At 26.3% G+C, this 16415-nt stretch overlaps 1 protein-coding gene across 1 annotated transcript in view; it reads left to right on the top strand.

The window, feature by feature from the left end:
- Window positions 1–213: 213 nt before the first annotated feature.
- LOC111634406 (CD109 antigen-like) overlaps window positions 214–16415 on the top strand; it is a 63710-nt gene continuing 47508 nt past the window's right edge. The window contains 3 exon segments of the mRNA XM_023379168.1: window positions 214–367; window positions 9334–9404; window positions 9473–9681. Of these exon segments, the coding sequence (XP_023234936.1) occupies window positions 9340–9404; window positions 9473–9681 (274 nt within the window). The 5' untranslated portion in view covers window positions 214–367; window positions 9334–9339.

Below are 16415 nucleotides of genomic sequence, written 5' to 3' on the forward strand. Positions count from 1 at the left end.
AAATAATCATTAAATTTTCATTGATTAAAACGGAAAAAAACATTTACGGTATTTAAACGTATTTTTAATTGACAAGCGCTTTGAATAATTTTATTGTTATTAAGTACAGTAAAATGATACTGTTAAGGTAACAATGCACAGATGGTGGCGCTTAAATCACGTGTCTCGACAATTACGCATAGGTTTTAGTGTCAGACAGATGGCGCCACACCGAAATCATTCCTTCCATTAGGTGGCGCTAGCATAGGTAAAGGGCCATGTAACGAAGTGTGTGTAGAAGAGGTAGAAATCACGTTTATTCAAAACTCGCTTGTCAAAGAGGTGTGATTAAAACAACGGATTTCCTGAATATATCGCAATAATACAGGTAATTCGTTCCTTTTCTCTATTCTCCGGACTCTAATACGCATTATTTTTTACGAATAACTTTAATCTAAACAATTGTATATAAATTAATCGATAACAATTATACAAAAGCTGTCTGTCAAAGACGCTTTTTTTTAAATTAGATTAACAAGGATTTTTTAAAACCGGAAAGTGTATACAGGTATTTTTATATAAATAAAAATACTTTAATGCGATGTTATGTTGATATGGAGGGTTTTTCTTTGCTTTTCTGTTACCTTATTTTGCTTTTGACAACGCCAAAAACTACTTCCGTATCTATTTAAAGACTTCAAAAAATATTTAAACCATAGTTTAAACTTTAATATGTTTTTTAAAACCGTAAACAATTCTTTAAACTGTTAAAATTAATAGTAAAAAAATAATAATAAGAGGGATTGATTCTTATAAGTTAAGAGGAAAGTATAGAGTTGACCTTGAAAACTAGTTGAGGTAGAATCTTAAATTTTTTTTTTTTTTAAATACGTTTCTCCGCCATTTACCTAATCTGGCAACGAGAAAGATTAAAAATAATTTTCCGAACGTTAAGTAAATAAATTATTTAGAAGTGATTTGTTTACTCTCATTTATCCATATTTTCATGCTTTGTGCCGCATTTGGAACATTTCCGTTTATCCAATTATCTAAATTGCCTAACAAGAGCCAGGTAATGGGAAATCGGTGAACCGCATCTTCGTTTGTTTCGTGTTCTTCCGAATAAAACAACAAAAAAAATATATCGAACTAGCCGATTTTTTTATTAAATAAATATTCCCCACTCCAACAAGTTACGCGTAGTTAAGATCATCTGGAGATTAACGTTGTAATACGCAACGTTTCTTTAGTTGTCTGCGTTAACGCATCCGTTAACGTGTCGTTCGGTAACGCCAAAACGGTAATACTTCCGCATCGAGATCAGTCGGGTCAACTGACGTAGACGTCAACCCCGAAATAGTCGATCTGTCTATTGGTTCCAGTCACGAAAATCTACATGCATAAAATTTCACTGCTAATTTTTTCCATCAATAATATACTAATGTTAACTTCCGTGAAGATTGCGTAGCGAAGGGTCAGTTATTTTCTATGCCGTTCATTGTTCGATATGCCCGTTATTGTTTGGTGATTTCGTATGTCAAGTGCAATGACACCTGTCAAGACAAGTACATTGACTCGAAACCTTGATATTGTATTAAAAACAAGTAAAAGTCTCGAATATTTTTTTGTTATAAGAAATGACAAAAAAATGTCTTTTAAAACTAGAATTGTAATAATTATAATTTTTAACACTAAAGTAAAGCATGGATTAACTCATTTCGTGTCAAGGTATCTCGAGTGGTTCTGCTTAGATGCTGAGTACAAAAGTACTAAATAATAAATCTCAGTTGATGTCAAGGTGGCTCTAACCTATTTTAATATAATTTGAATTTTTGCCCGTCTGGTTTAACTTATTTTAAATATAAATACTGATCAAATTATCTAGAAATAAAAATAGAAACTCTACTCTTAGATCTTGTTTAGCATTAAACTTTAATTCTCATATAAAATTTTTAAGATGTACTTTTAATTAGCTTAATTTATTAAATTTCTGTATTTTATCTTTAAAAATACTTAGAATTGTTACCAGTATTGATTTAAGCAAAATAATTTTTTTTTTAGATTTTAATAATAGAAAAAAAAATCAAAACAGAATTAAATAGTTAATTATAAATTGATTTTAATCAATTATATTTGAATCTGATTATTAGGATTTTACTAACTATACACAAACTCCTTCTCTTAATAATTTTAATTATAAACAGTTCTAATGTGTTACTAACGTCACAATGTAATCGCTTTTAAAAGTGATTAATTTTTACAACGATTTATACTTTAAATGACATCACGGAAATTTTCTAGTCATCATTTCCTTGACATTACTTTTAATGAGCTATAAATAGAAGCATTGAAATTCATTATGAAACGGAATTTAAAATTCCTAATTTATTACACTTTGCGGAGCTGAAACTTGTTGATCTGTTGTCACCTAGAAAAATATTTCCATTATTTTTTATCCAAAAATGTTCATATCGATTCTAAAACAGAGATTACTTTAGGTTATGAATGAGTCACGTTCGCCTACGGACAATTTATCATTCAATAACCGAGGATAACTCGAGGACGCCCGAATCAGATCCTATATTTTCGATCTGAATCACTATACATTTAAAATTGGCACTTCTCTTTTATCATAGATTTTTACCCAAACGTACTATCCTTACGTGTCTAGTACAATAGCCTGACCCATTTTTCTTACTAAGAAATTTGTCGTACCGAATTGCGGGGCACTCCTACGCGGTACTTGGAACACTTAGGTAAATAGACATTCAAAATTAGTTTCAAAAATGTATGCAAAAAAAACAAGAAAAAATTAATTAAATATTAAAACATCTGGCGATATTTAAACACTTCAAGTTATTCTTCGAAAGACAAATTTCGGAATTAAATTTATCAATCGCGGTACATTTTTCAAACGCATCATTAGCCTGCAAAATTTTGGAGAGCGAATTCTAAATATAAATCCAGACAAAGTATTTGTCGGAGTATTAAAATGCCTCCAGAAATAATTTATTTCTTTTTATCGCTTTAAAATGTTTCCTTAGATTCACATTAGTTCTATAATTTTTTGGCGTTATCGTGTTAAAATAACGTAGGTAACTTGTTACAATGTCCGACACTGAAAATCGATGTGAATTTATAAGAAACTTACCGACTTTTTTTTTTTAAATTCTATTTCTATCGAAGTTCAATACAGGTACATTACATCTTTTTATAGCGAAAGTAGCCTGTTTTCATTCGACTATCTCCATCCATCAAATTTCCTCGAGAACTCAAAAATGATTCGATAGATCGGATAGTACACAAGTTTCTACATTCGTTTATGTATTACACTTTAAATGATCGTAAATTCCGTTGCAGAAGTTTAATACGACGAAATTATTTCGTCAATTTTATCGTCATTAATCGGGCATTAAAATATTGTAATGCGAAGAATTTTTAAAGAAATTGAAATAAGCTTCCACTTTACGTAAATTTAAAATATTCAACTTTTATCTACAATAATAAAACTTGAGCGATATCAGCTAGTCTAGTTATAAATATAGAGCAATGTGCCGTCTTGGCGGAACTGGTTCCAGACTATTAAACATCTAAAAATCCCTAAAATTCGCCATTTTCCTAAAAATATGCGAATTTTGGGGATTTTTCTTAGATGTTTCTTAGAAAATAATTCATTCATAGTCTTTGCATGCCATTGAGAAATAGACGGAGGAAACTGTTGGGCCGATAACAGTTTATCATTGATAGGAATAATACCGCATACGTAAGTATAAAATACACACATTTATAGGTATAAATTTAAAATAAATTTTATAATAGTTATTATGGTTTTCTAATACAAAATATGTTAAATTTTACTTGCACGTAACTTATTTCATGCATGCAACAACAAGGAAATAATCACGAAAGTAGCCTACTTAAAAATGCATTAGAAACGAATATAAAAAATAATGAATTTATGTATAAAAGCATTCTCAAAAATTTTTTCGTACTGTTCCCTTTATTAATAAGATTGAATAGTTTTGCGTCACGTGTTTAAAAATAGCGATGTATTTGTACATTCTGATATGTATTCAGGCGTCGTATCAGTGACGTAAATGCATCCTGGTCGATGTAAATTTGTTAAAATTACCAAACCGAGACATTTAAATAGATGGGGTTTATGGTTAACTTTTATTTTATGTAAATCTAAATTTAATAGTTTGGAATTTTGTAATTGTATTTGTAACATTTCATTTGTTTTCGTTACGTCAAAACCTAACAGTATGCTAATAATAACGAAATCAGGAAGCTGTAATCTGAAGGAAAGTTATTTAATAAATTTTTCAATAAATTATAAACTTTTTTTTATAATTTAATTTCTCGAGTGTGTGTGGAGTTTTTAAGAATTTTAAAGGTGATTGACTGGTAAACAGTTTCTTTATCTAGATCCATTATTCCACAAGATAGCTTTTATTTTTTATTTATTTATTTTTTCTTTTCCTCCCGAGGGAAAACCTGAGTAATTTTTATTGTCTCTGCTAACGGAAATGTCGATAAAATATCCGAAAGAAAAATTTAGTTGCCGATGGTTTTCAATTTATAGTTCTGCTTGAATTATATTGAAAATACAAATTGCATTTTTATTGAATTGGCGAAACATAAACTATTTCGGCGTTCTTAGTCTCGAAAATTGGACGAAATGAAAATTTAATGGAATTGTCTAAACTAATTCGGTGCTTTCTAAAAGTGTTTTTCCGGTATTTTTCTACTCGAGACCTGCCTCGAGCCTCTTCTCGATGCTAACATAGCCGTAAATAGTGTTGTTGGCGGCCCCCGCCGGGTCGCGACCGATAGTTTGAAAACCTCTAACCTGACTATATCAGGATACAATATCCTTTTTTAATTGCCGGCCTCAATGTGTTAATGCAGAGATTGCGAAATTTGGACCACTAGAGATATTTCGACAAGCTGAAAGGTTAAGAGAACAATTTAACCCGCGATGCTCTACATTATAAGTTCCTAAATTAAGTAATCGGTGTAATTTATTGCTTTAGCTATTTATTTGAAAATTTAACTCGACGATTTTTTTTCCTACTTATGAAGTGTAAATACCCTTTAAAAATTTCAAGAAGATAAATTTGACACACTATTTGAATATTTTTCCTAATTCTTTCAATTTTTTTTTAAATTTTAATTCATCTCTGGCTATTTTAACTTGTAATTTAAAATGCATTTCTTTTTGTTGTTGTTGTTTTCGTGATTTATTAGTGCAGAAAAATATTTAAATTTATTAAAATATATGGAACTCTCTTGTTAGGTAATTTTATTAGTGCAATTAAGCATGATAATTACATTTTATAGTTATAGGCACACCTTAAATTAAAATTTCCATTAAAAATTACCAATTCAAAAACATTTTGCCTGAACGGAAATTTAAACTTATTCTGGGACGAAAAAAGTAAAACTAGGTTGCCAAATCAGTTACTTTTTTATTTTTCTTTGTTATAAATTTTAAAAAATATATATTTTTATTAAATAAAATTAGTTTCTTAATTCTGTTACTAAGATTTGATGATAAGTTTGTCCATCGCAATATAAAACAAAATATTTTAAAATATAAAAAATTATAATTTGATAAATTTATGCTTTTCTCTTGTAAAAATTAAAATATCTGCTGTAAACAAAGAATGATTATGATGATATTCACCTTTTATAATATGGATGATAATATTTTTTTCTTGTAATAAACTTCACGAAACTTCTCTTTATCATTTTATCATAGCCTTATTTGTTCTTCCAAAGATTATTTATTTGATATTTGTGCTGATTAAGCTAAGAATTTTATGAAAACAAAATATTTGAACTTTTGGATTATTGCTTAATTTGAAGGTTCTGTTGAAATTACATTTTGCTAACATTACTGTTAGTCATTAGTAAAATGACAACAGCAAATAATTTTTAATTAATTCTAAAACAATTGAATTTATTGAGTCATTTTCAAATGCAATATGTATCTTAAGTGAAATGTACCTCATTTACAAAACTGAGATATTTTATTATTTTATATTTTAGAAAAAATTGCACTTTTGACATTCAGATTTATTAAAATATTATTTAACAAGTGTTATCTGGTCCTACAATTTTAACAAATCTACTCACTTCCTATCCTTTCTAGAGGATTTGAGTTTCTAAGAATAGTGAAATTCCCTAAAACGCTCCAAATAAAGTTGTTTAAAGAAAAATGATCGTGAGACCTATTTATTTTTCATGATCTTACACATGAAAAATTGAAACATCAATAATTCATTACATGAAATATCGTGGTCTTTTCTTCAATTATAAACGAGGTTTTCGGTATAATTTTTTCATTAAAATATTTCCTTAATAATTTATCATTCAAACACATCATTAGAATTCAAATTTTTAAAACTTTAACATTACTTATGTTTATAATTAGTATTTTAACTTTTTACATAGTACTGTACGTAAATAAGTAAATAGCATCTAAAGCTAATTATTTGCCTTGATAATTTCTAGTAAAAATAAAGGAAAAACTTAATTTAAAATTCTAAAATTGATTTCTGAAGATTTTTCAAGATTTAATCAAATACACTTATTAGATTTTGATCTTTAGTCGCGCTCTTAACGAGAGAAGAATAAAGAAAAATGCTCCTTCCAACAGAGTCCAATTACGCAAATTATTTAATTACAAAAATTGCCTGTAAATATAAAAATCAGAAATTAGTTTTAAATATTTATTTTTATCAAAATTTGTTTATATTGCGTTTCTCTTGGATTTCAAATAGCAAGATATAGTAGCTTGAGGTCAAGTGAGTCTGCTTATTATGAAAACATCCAAAACCACTTAAGTACATTTATCAACGTTGTCTATAGTTATTTATTTAATCTGTATCAGCGGAATTATTTGATATCGACTCCTACAATACCTTACACTTGTTAAGGATTAAATTGACCTTATTTATGTATTATATGGAAATAATTTTTGTTTCGTAACTAAAAAGCAGAGATGATTCTGTCTTAATTACTGTTTCAAAATTCTATTTTATTATATTTATAGCCTATATATCATCTGACGTGGTTGAATAATTTCTAAATATAATTTTCTGTCTTATATTTGCACATCATGCTTTTGATTTTAAAAATAAAAAAAAAATGATTTGCATTGATAAATTCTTCGCTAAATTTAAATATTTGAAGATAATCGTCACGTCTAGAGAAAGTTCAACTGCTTATCCGTTTTAATAATGAATTTTAAGTATTGCTTTTTTTAATGATGACAAAATAAACACGACTTTTTTTTCCTCCGCGTTATATTAGGAGTTCCAGATGACGTCACTGAAGAATTTGTACATGACGTCAATTGGAATGCCTTCCGACGTCACAGAATTTGTTCATTGCATCCTATATTTGAAAAGAGACGGCTGTTTAAAACATTTTCCACACCTATACATTTCGAGAAGGTTGCAAATGTTTATTTTCTTCAAGAAAAATATTCAATAGAAGGGGGAAATATTTTACATCATTCGAATAAGTCGAGTGGATTAAGAAATGATTAATATCGATCTCTTATCCTTATCTTAATTTTATTTTTGTCGTTTCTAAAACAAGCGTCTGTTTAATGTTTGGTAGCAACATTTGACCTCAAACCGGATAATAAACAATATCCACGTGATTTATTTCCTTATAAGGAATATCTAATAGTCACCGGTCCATACTTGATTTTTGTTTATTATACTTTGTAGGATATTCTTTGACATTGTGGCTCTAGTCATTCATTATCTTTCTATATATATTTTTTCTCAAATTTGAATATAAGTTTTTAATAATGATAAAAAAGTTAATAATTACATAACAGTTGCAAAATATTTCGCTTTACTTTGCAATTATTTTTAAAGAAAAAAGTTGAGAAATCCCCTGTTTAATTTCTGTTTAAATGGAAGTAGGTTTATGGACTGTCGTGAAGTGTCATACTTAATTTGCAATTTCGTACCGAACAATGATTATTCGACACTCGAAACTTATTTTATTATTGAAAGTTTTTATTTTCTTTAACATTTTTCCCCTTTCCTGGAAAAATGTGTGTCTGTCTTAAAAATCGTTTCAGGCACGTAGACAAGTAGAAATTTGAGCTAACATCTGTCGAAAAATTTAAAGAATTTAAACCTTGCTTATTTTTAAAACACTTGAAAAATCTTTCAATATTCTCTAACCAATCAGCTTTAACATATTTGTGTAACTGTGAAAATATTTTTAAGCCGTGGCCTTGAACTTGAATTAAAAATTTTTATTAATAAAAATCTAACCGTTAATATCTTAAAATACGATAATTAACAGTAATAAAAATTGGTTATAATTTAATATTTTTATTAGAATTTAGACGATTATTTCTGGGAATTAGCGGGCGTATTTTTAAAATAGGTGAAAGAAAACTCCCGCCAAACCGTCTACACGCCTACTGAAGATCTAAGTAAACATGTTCTTCCACTTTGTGAATCATTCTGCTTGACTACGCTTAACAAAAGTCTATAGTAAATTAAGATTTCGCAATGTAATTCAATGTCTTTATGTCTATGCATATCCGGATACGATGTAACCGGATCATAGTTATGTTTAGACTATTAGATATTACACATAATCGAAGCTATATTTAGTGTATAAATCGATAAAAAATTAGTTTTTCGATAGACAAAACATCATTTTCTGTTTCATAATGTAACCTTGTACTGTATACTGTATACACAATGGAAAATCCAGTGTGTACGAAGATGATGTAATGAGGTGCACCTGTGCACATAATAACCTAATTATATTCGAATGACGTTCACTTTGACAAAGAACGGGAAAAATAAATTTCCGTAAAAAAATTTCATTTATATTGTATTTGTTCGTGAGCTATGTTAATTTTTCCTACATATCGCGCACAAGCTAGAAAGAAATCGTAAGTTGGAATGCTGATGATGAAAATGACAATCGCATGGAGGAAAAGTCTACCATGCAATTGCCATCGATAATAGTTATTGTTGTCATTGAAATTTTTAATGAGTTTTGATTGTTTTATATATCGAAAATAACAATTTCCTGGTTGAAAGCGCATTTTTTACAGTCCTATCTTGATTCTAATAACAGGTCTAGCCCACTAATAACCCTGAGTATAACTTACGTAATGCCGCTTCTTCTGTTACACCCTAATATACCTGTACTTAAAATGGAATAATTTTATAGGTTAACTAGTTTTTTCCTTGTGATAAGTTGCATATTTTATGCAAATTCATTTGGGAATATATAGTTATAGTTTATTTTTGAATAATGTAGATTATTAAATTAATCATATTCAAATTAAAACAATTTCAGATTAAAATGGAGTCTGGTGTTACTCTACTGTTTGTTTTATCACAACTTTTAATGATATCTTTTGCACAAATGTAAGTATAGTTTTTTTTGTCTTTTAACGTGTGTAAAAAAGTTGTTTAATAATTTTTTTTATTTACAGTGAAAGATTAGAAGATAATATGGCTACATACTCTGTAGTTGCACCGAAAAAACTTCGTCCAAATCTTGATTATCACATCAGTGCAACAGTCCACAATGTTCCTTCTCCTGTACACATGACTATTTCTATAGAAGGACCTGCAGATAATGGAAATTACAATAGTATCAGCAAAGTTGCAGTTTTAAATCCGAGTAATAACTTTTATATACATGCTTATTGAACTGATTAACTTATGCATTTAAAAATATCTTTATCATAAGATTTATAATAAATTTTATTGCTCAAAGATAATTTAATTTTTAAAATTAAATATTTAAAAAAATTGAAAAGTTTTGTTTCTGCTGCATTCAATATTCTTTTAATATAAGTATAAATACTTCTCATAGACAGTAAAATGCAGTGTGAAATTGTAAGATACTGTATATTTTCGACATTCTTTGGGAGTGGAGGAAAAAAACCAAACAAAATAATTATCTGTTTTGTAGTTTGTTGAAAGCATTTTAAGTGATGAAAATGTAATCTAAACTGTAAAGAAAAATTCTGTTGATTTCAAATACAGTAGTTCTTCATAAATTTCAGTTTAAATATTTAAAAGCATATTATTATAAATGAATTTGAGAGAAGATTCTAATTATAATTAGGCAATTCAGATAGTAATACAAAACAGTAGTTAAAATAAAACAAAAATGTTGATCAAGAAAAATTGAAATTATTATTAATCTTAATTTAAATTATTAATTAAAAATATATTAACAATTAGATGATATATTATTATTAAAATTAATAGTTCATGTAAATGCAACTTAAATAACCAAAATCTTTAAAAAAAATTACATTTGCATATACTGTACTATTTATAGTAAGTTACATTTATTATAAACCAAGTTTAGTATAATTTTTTTTTTGATGAAAATAATTAAAAGATAATATTTGAGAAAGCAAATTTTGAGTAAAATAAGTAAATTATTGCAAATTTTTGTTGTTTGGATAAGATTTTTTAAATTTAAGTTATTTTTTGTATATGAGTACTGTTTACAAGTCAGTTTCATTATCAAGTATTAAAGCAATCTGTTATTAATATTTCATTTTAAACATTGCTATATTTATCAAGTATCCAAATGTACAACTGTTTAACTGTGTAATTTTCAGACTATAATAAGAATGATTAAGTTAATAAATTAGTGAAAAATGAACTGAAGATAAGTAGTTATACAGCTGTCTTTTATTATTAATAATGATCTTTACCTCAGAATTTTCTAAATTAACTTGGTATATATACAGTACAATATATACAAGTTCAGCAGATTCTGTTTAATGTGCAGATGTGTCATGAGTTATGCTAACTTAGGGTAGTGTAACTGGTAGATTACATAGATTTGATTTAAAGTTCTAGCTTTGTCTGCATTATATATATATAGCAACTATTATTTTTTCATAAATTAAGTTAGATGATTATTCATTTGTTGTTAAATTGTAGATATTATTGATGACTGTAAATGATTTTAGTTGTTAAATTTATATGCATACTTCATATTTCTTGTTTTAAATTATTTATTTTAAATTTGTGTACAGTACCAGTAATNATATATTTTTATTAAATAAAATTAGTTTCTTAATTCTGTTACTAAGATTTGATGATAAGTTTGTCCATCGCAATATAAAACAAAATATTTTAAAATATAAAAAATTATAATTTGATAAATTTATGCTTTTCTCTTGTAAAAATTAAAATATCTGCTGTAAACAAAGAATGATTATGATGATATTCACCTTTTATAATATGGATGATAATATTTTTTTCTTGTAATAAACTTCACGAAACTTCTCTTTATCATTTTATCATAGCCTTATTTGTTCTTCCAAAGATTATTTATTTGATATTTGTGCTGATTAAGCTAAGAATTTTATGAAAACAAAATATTTGAACTTTTGGATTATTGCTTAATTTGAAGGTTCTGTTGAAATTACATTTTGCTAACATTACTGTTAGTCATTAGTAAAATGACAACAGCAAATAATTTTTAATTAATTCTAAAACAATTGAATTTATTGAGTCATTTTCAAATGCAATATGTATCTTAAGTGAAATGTACCTCATTTACAAAACTGAGATATTTTATTATTTTATATTTTAGAAAAAATTGCACTTTTGACATTCAGATTTATTAAAATATTATTTAACAAGTGTTATCTGGTCCTACAATTTTAACAAATCTACTCACTTCCTATCCTTTCTAGAGGATTTGAGTTTCTAAGAATAGTGAAATTCCCTAAAACGCTCCAAATAAAGTTGTTTAAAGAAAAATGATCGTGAGACCTATTTATTTTTCATGATCTTACACATGAAAAATTGAAACATCAATAATTCATTACATGAAATATCGTGGTCTTTTCTTCAATTATAAACGAGGTTTTCGGTATAATTTTTTCATTAAAATATTTCCTTAATAATTTATCATTCAAACACATCATTAGAATTCAAATTTTTAAAACTTTAACATTACTTATGTTTATAATTAGTATTTTAACTTTTTACATAGTACTGTACGTAAATAAGTAAATAGCATCTAAAGCTAATTATTTGCCTTGATAATTTCTAGTAAAAATAAAGGAAAAACTTAATTTAAAATTCTAAAATTGATTTCTGAAGATTTTTCAAGATTTAATCAAATACACTTATTAGATTTTGATCTTTAGTCGCGCTCTTAACGAGAGAAGAATAAAGAAAAATGCTCCTTCCAACAGAGTCCAATTACGCAAATTATTTAATTACAAAAATCGCCTGTAAATATAAAAATCAGAAATTAGTTTTAAATATTTATTTTTATCAAAATTTGTTTATATTGCGTTTCTCTTGGATTTCAAATAGCAAGATATAGTAGCTTGAGGTCAAGTGAGTCTGCTTATTATGAAAACATCCAAAACCACTTAAGTACATTTATCAACGTTGTCTATAGTTATTTATTTAATCTGTATCAGCGGAATTATTTGATATCGACTCCTACAATACCTTACACTTGTTAAGGATTAAATTGACCTTATTTATGTATTATATGGAAATAATTTTTGTTTCGTAACTAAAAAGCAGAGATGATTCTGTCTTAATTACTGTGTCAAAATTCTATTTTATTATATTTATAGCCTATATATCATCTGACGTGGTTGAATAATTTCTAAATATAATTTTCTGTCTTAAATTTGCACATCATGCTTTTGATTTTAAAAATAAAACCAATTCAAAATTAGCATTGATAAAGATTTTTATAATATATTCTAGCTTTAGAAGGTAAAATTTATACTTCTATACATTTGGAGCTAGAACTATTTAAAATGACTAAGACAACCCCTTAAACTATATAGACCAACCCACCTTCACTGAAAGTCTTGCAACCATTAGTGCGTTTTTTTACTTGCCGTGTTTATTTTCCAATTCTGCTTTCCAAGTGTAGCACCTTTCCCATCTATGGTCGTTCGCACGCCTTTTCTTATTGCATCATAGGTTAATTAACGGCGTCAACATTGTCTATACTCCGTTATCAACTATGACGTCACTCCCAGTAACCCCTATCTAGGTAGGCAAGCCTGTCAGTCTCTAGTGCATCTTCTTTACTTAGCACGTGTATTTTCCAATTTTATTTTCCCCAGATTTAGCAATTATCCCATCAAGAACTGTCCGCACACCTTATATTTTATCAAAAGAAAATTTAATGCCCTCAGTATCTTCTAAACCTTATCAACAACGATGATGTCACTGGTAAGACAAAACTTATGTAAACAGTGACATTGTTTGAATATCTACCAACTGATGATTTAACAGACCACAGTGTACCTGAAGAAGGCCTATTAAGAAGGCCAAAAACATTTGTACTCAGTGTGTAAATGGCTAGAAACAAAGTGAGAAAGGTTTTGTCTTAGTCATTGTAAAATTTATAACAGAAAATATGCCAATTTTCAAATTTGATGATAAATTACTGTTTAAAATTTTTAAGATAAAGAATTTTATTTAAATAATTAATGCACTGAGTTTTTTTTAGATCTTAAAGACTTAACATTATTATTGTGTATTCATAATAATATGTATTTATTTATATAAAATTATTTTAACACGAGTTAACACATTCAGAAATGATTATTTTGTTAATGTATGTTAAAATAAAACAAAGAAATTATTATTTAAAACTATTTAAAAAAGCAAACATAGCTTATGATACAAATAATTCAAAAGTAGTGTCTAAAAGACCAGTTTTAATGTTAAAATTTATCCCTTCTAAAAGTTTTTTTTAATCAAAGAATTTTTACATATTCAATGGAGTAACTATTTTAAAATGTAAAAAAGATAAGACATTGTTAAATTTTACAATTTCATCTACTACTTAATAATAATATTATTATTAGCATTGAATTAATAATAATATTTAAATAAAGAGAATAAAAATTAGTATTTTAAATATTTCAAGTATAATTTTCTTTTAAAATATTCCTATATTTTTAATGTAATAATAATAATAAAAATTCTTATATATTGTATTTTGTGATATTTTTCCTTTATAATGCTGATATGCTGAATTAAAATCTGAAAAGGTTGACAAAATTTTTTTGTTAAGTATAAAGACAAATAATTGCAATTCTTAGTTTTAAATTGTTCAAACTAATAATTGTCATTACAACAGTTTCTAATAATAATCTTTTGATTAATCTAGTTTTAAATTTTATCAGATTATAAGTGTTTAATTAAAGTATTATTGAATTAAATACTAATTATTGAGAGCAATTTAGATGATTTTGTTGAAACACTGAAAACATTAGGCCATTTTTAATAATTAATTTTTAATTGTTGGAGATGATCCAACTCTTTCAGGAGAATTTTTAATGAAAGGATACACCCTATTTAAATTTGAAAAAAAATATATCAAGTTTTCTTGGATGTCTACACACACACACACAAATGTGTGTGGTATTAATACATTTATAAAAGCCTTGTATAAGAAAAATATTTCAACCAAAATGCTAACTCAGTCGTAGGCTTTTGATGATTATAAATATTTCCTTAAATATTTAAAATTTTTTATTAAGATTGTATTTGATATTAACTTCTAGAATTTGCAAAAAGTGAAGTTTTTTTAATGTTGAATTTATTGAATTAAATAAATCACTGATGCAGTTATCATACATCTAGAATAATATAATCAAAACACCTTAGTAATTCCAGCAACGAAGTACAGTAGATCCCCATATAAGACGGTAGATACGTTCCGTTCTTTATGAATCAATTTTGTAGGAATCATAGTTTACGGACTACGGCTGTTTGAAAGGTTTTCTTTCATAAAATTAATCGATTCTAGACTAATTCGACTCAACATTTCCAAANGAGAAAGGTTTTGTCTTAGTCATTGTAAAATTTATAACAGAAAATATGCCAATTTTCAAATTTGATGATAAATTACTGTTTAAAATTTTTAAGATAAAGAATTTTATTTAAATAATTAATGCACTGAGTTTTTTTTAGATCTTAAAGACTTAACATTATTATTGTGTATTCATAATAATATGTATTTATTTATATAAAATTATTTTAACACGAGTTAACACATTCAGAAATGATTATTTTGTTAATGTATGTTAAAATAAAACAAAGAAATTATTATTTAAAACTATTTAAAAAAGCAAACATAGCTTATGATACAAATAATTCAAAAGTAGTGTCTAAAAGACCAGTTTTAATGTTAAAATTTATCCCTTCTAAAAGTTTTTTTTAATCAAAGAATTTTTACATATTCAATGGAGTAACTATTTTAAAATGTAAAAAAGATAAGACATTGTTAAATTTTACAATTTCATCTACTACTTAATAATAATATTATTATTAGCATTGAATTAATAATAATATTTAAATAAAGAGAATAAAAATTAGTATTTTAAATATTTCAAGTATAATTTTCTTTTAAAATATTCCTATATTTTTAATGTAATAATAATAATAAAAATTCTTATATATTGTATTTTGTGATATTTTTCCTTTATAATGCTGATATGCTGAATTAAAATCTGAAAAGGTTGACAAAATTTTTTTGTTAAGTATAAAGACAAATAATTGCAATTCTTAGTTTTAAATTGTTCAAACTAATAATTGTCATTACAACAGTTTCTAATAATAATCTTTTGATTAATCTAGTTTTAAATTTTATCAGATTATAAGTGTTTAATTAAAGTATTATTGAATTAAATACTAATTATTGAGAGCAATTTAGATGATTTTGTTGAAACACTGAAAACATTAGGCCATTTTTAATAATTAATTTTTAATTGTTGGAGATGATCCAACTCTTTCAGGAGAATTTTTAATGAAAGGATACACCCTATTTAAATTTGAAAAAAAATATATCAAGTTTTCTTGGATGTCTACACACACACACAAAAGTGTGTGGTATTAATACATTTATAAAAGCCTTGTATAAGAAAAATATTTCAACCAAAATGCTAACTCAGTCGTAGGCTTTTGATGATTATAAATATTTCCTTAAATATTTAAAATTTTTTATTAAGATTGTATTTGATATTAACTTCTAGAATTTGCAAAAAGTGAAGTTTTTTTAATGTTGAATTTATTGAATTAAATAAATCACTGATGCAGTTATCATACATCTAGAATAATATAATCAAAACACCTTAGTAATTCCAGCAACGAAGTACAGTAGATCCCCATATAAGACGGTAGATACGTTCCGTTCTTTATGAATCAATTTTGTAGGAATCATAGTTTACGGACTACGGCTGTTTGAAAGGTTTTCTTTCATAAAATTAATCGATTCTAGACTAATTCGACTCAACATTTCCAAAATACGTATATTTTTTTGAAAATAATCCGTATAAACTACGTTATAAACAAAAAATTGTAGGATTNATGAAACTTCAAAAATGTGGCATTATTATTCTACACATTCTG

The sequence above is a fragment of the Centruroides sculpturatus genome, unplaced genomic scaffold, assembly GCF_000671375.1.
Source record: "Centruroides sculpturatus isolate CEXI.00-Female unplaced genomic scaffold, Cexi_2.0 scaffold809, whole genome shotgun sequence".
NCBI classification, from domain to species: Eukaryota; Metazoa; Arthropoda; class Arachnida; order Scorpiones; family Buthidae; genus Centruroides; species Centruroides sculpturatus.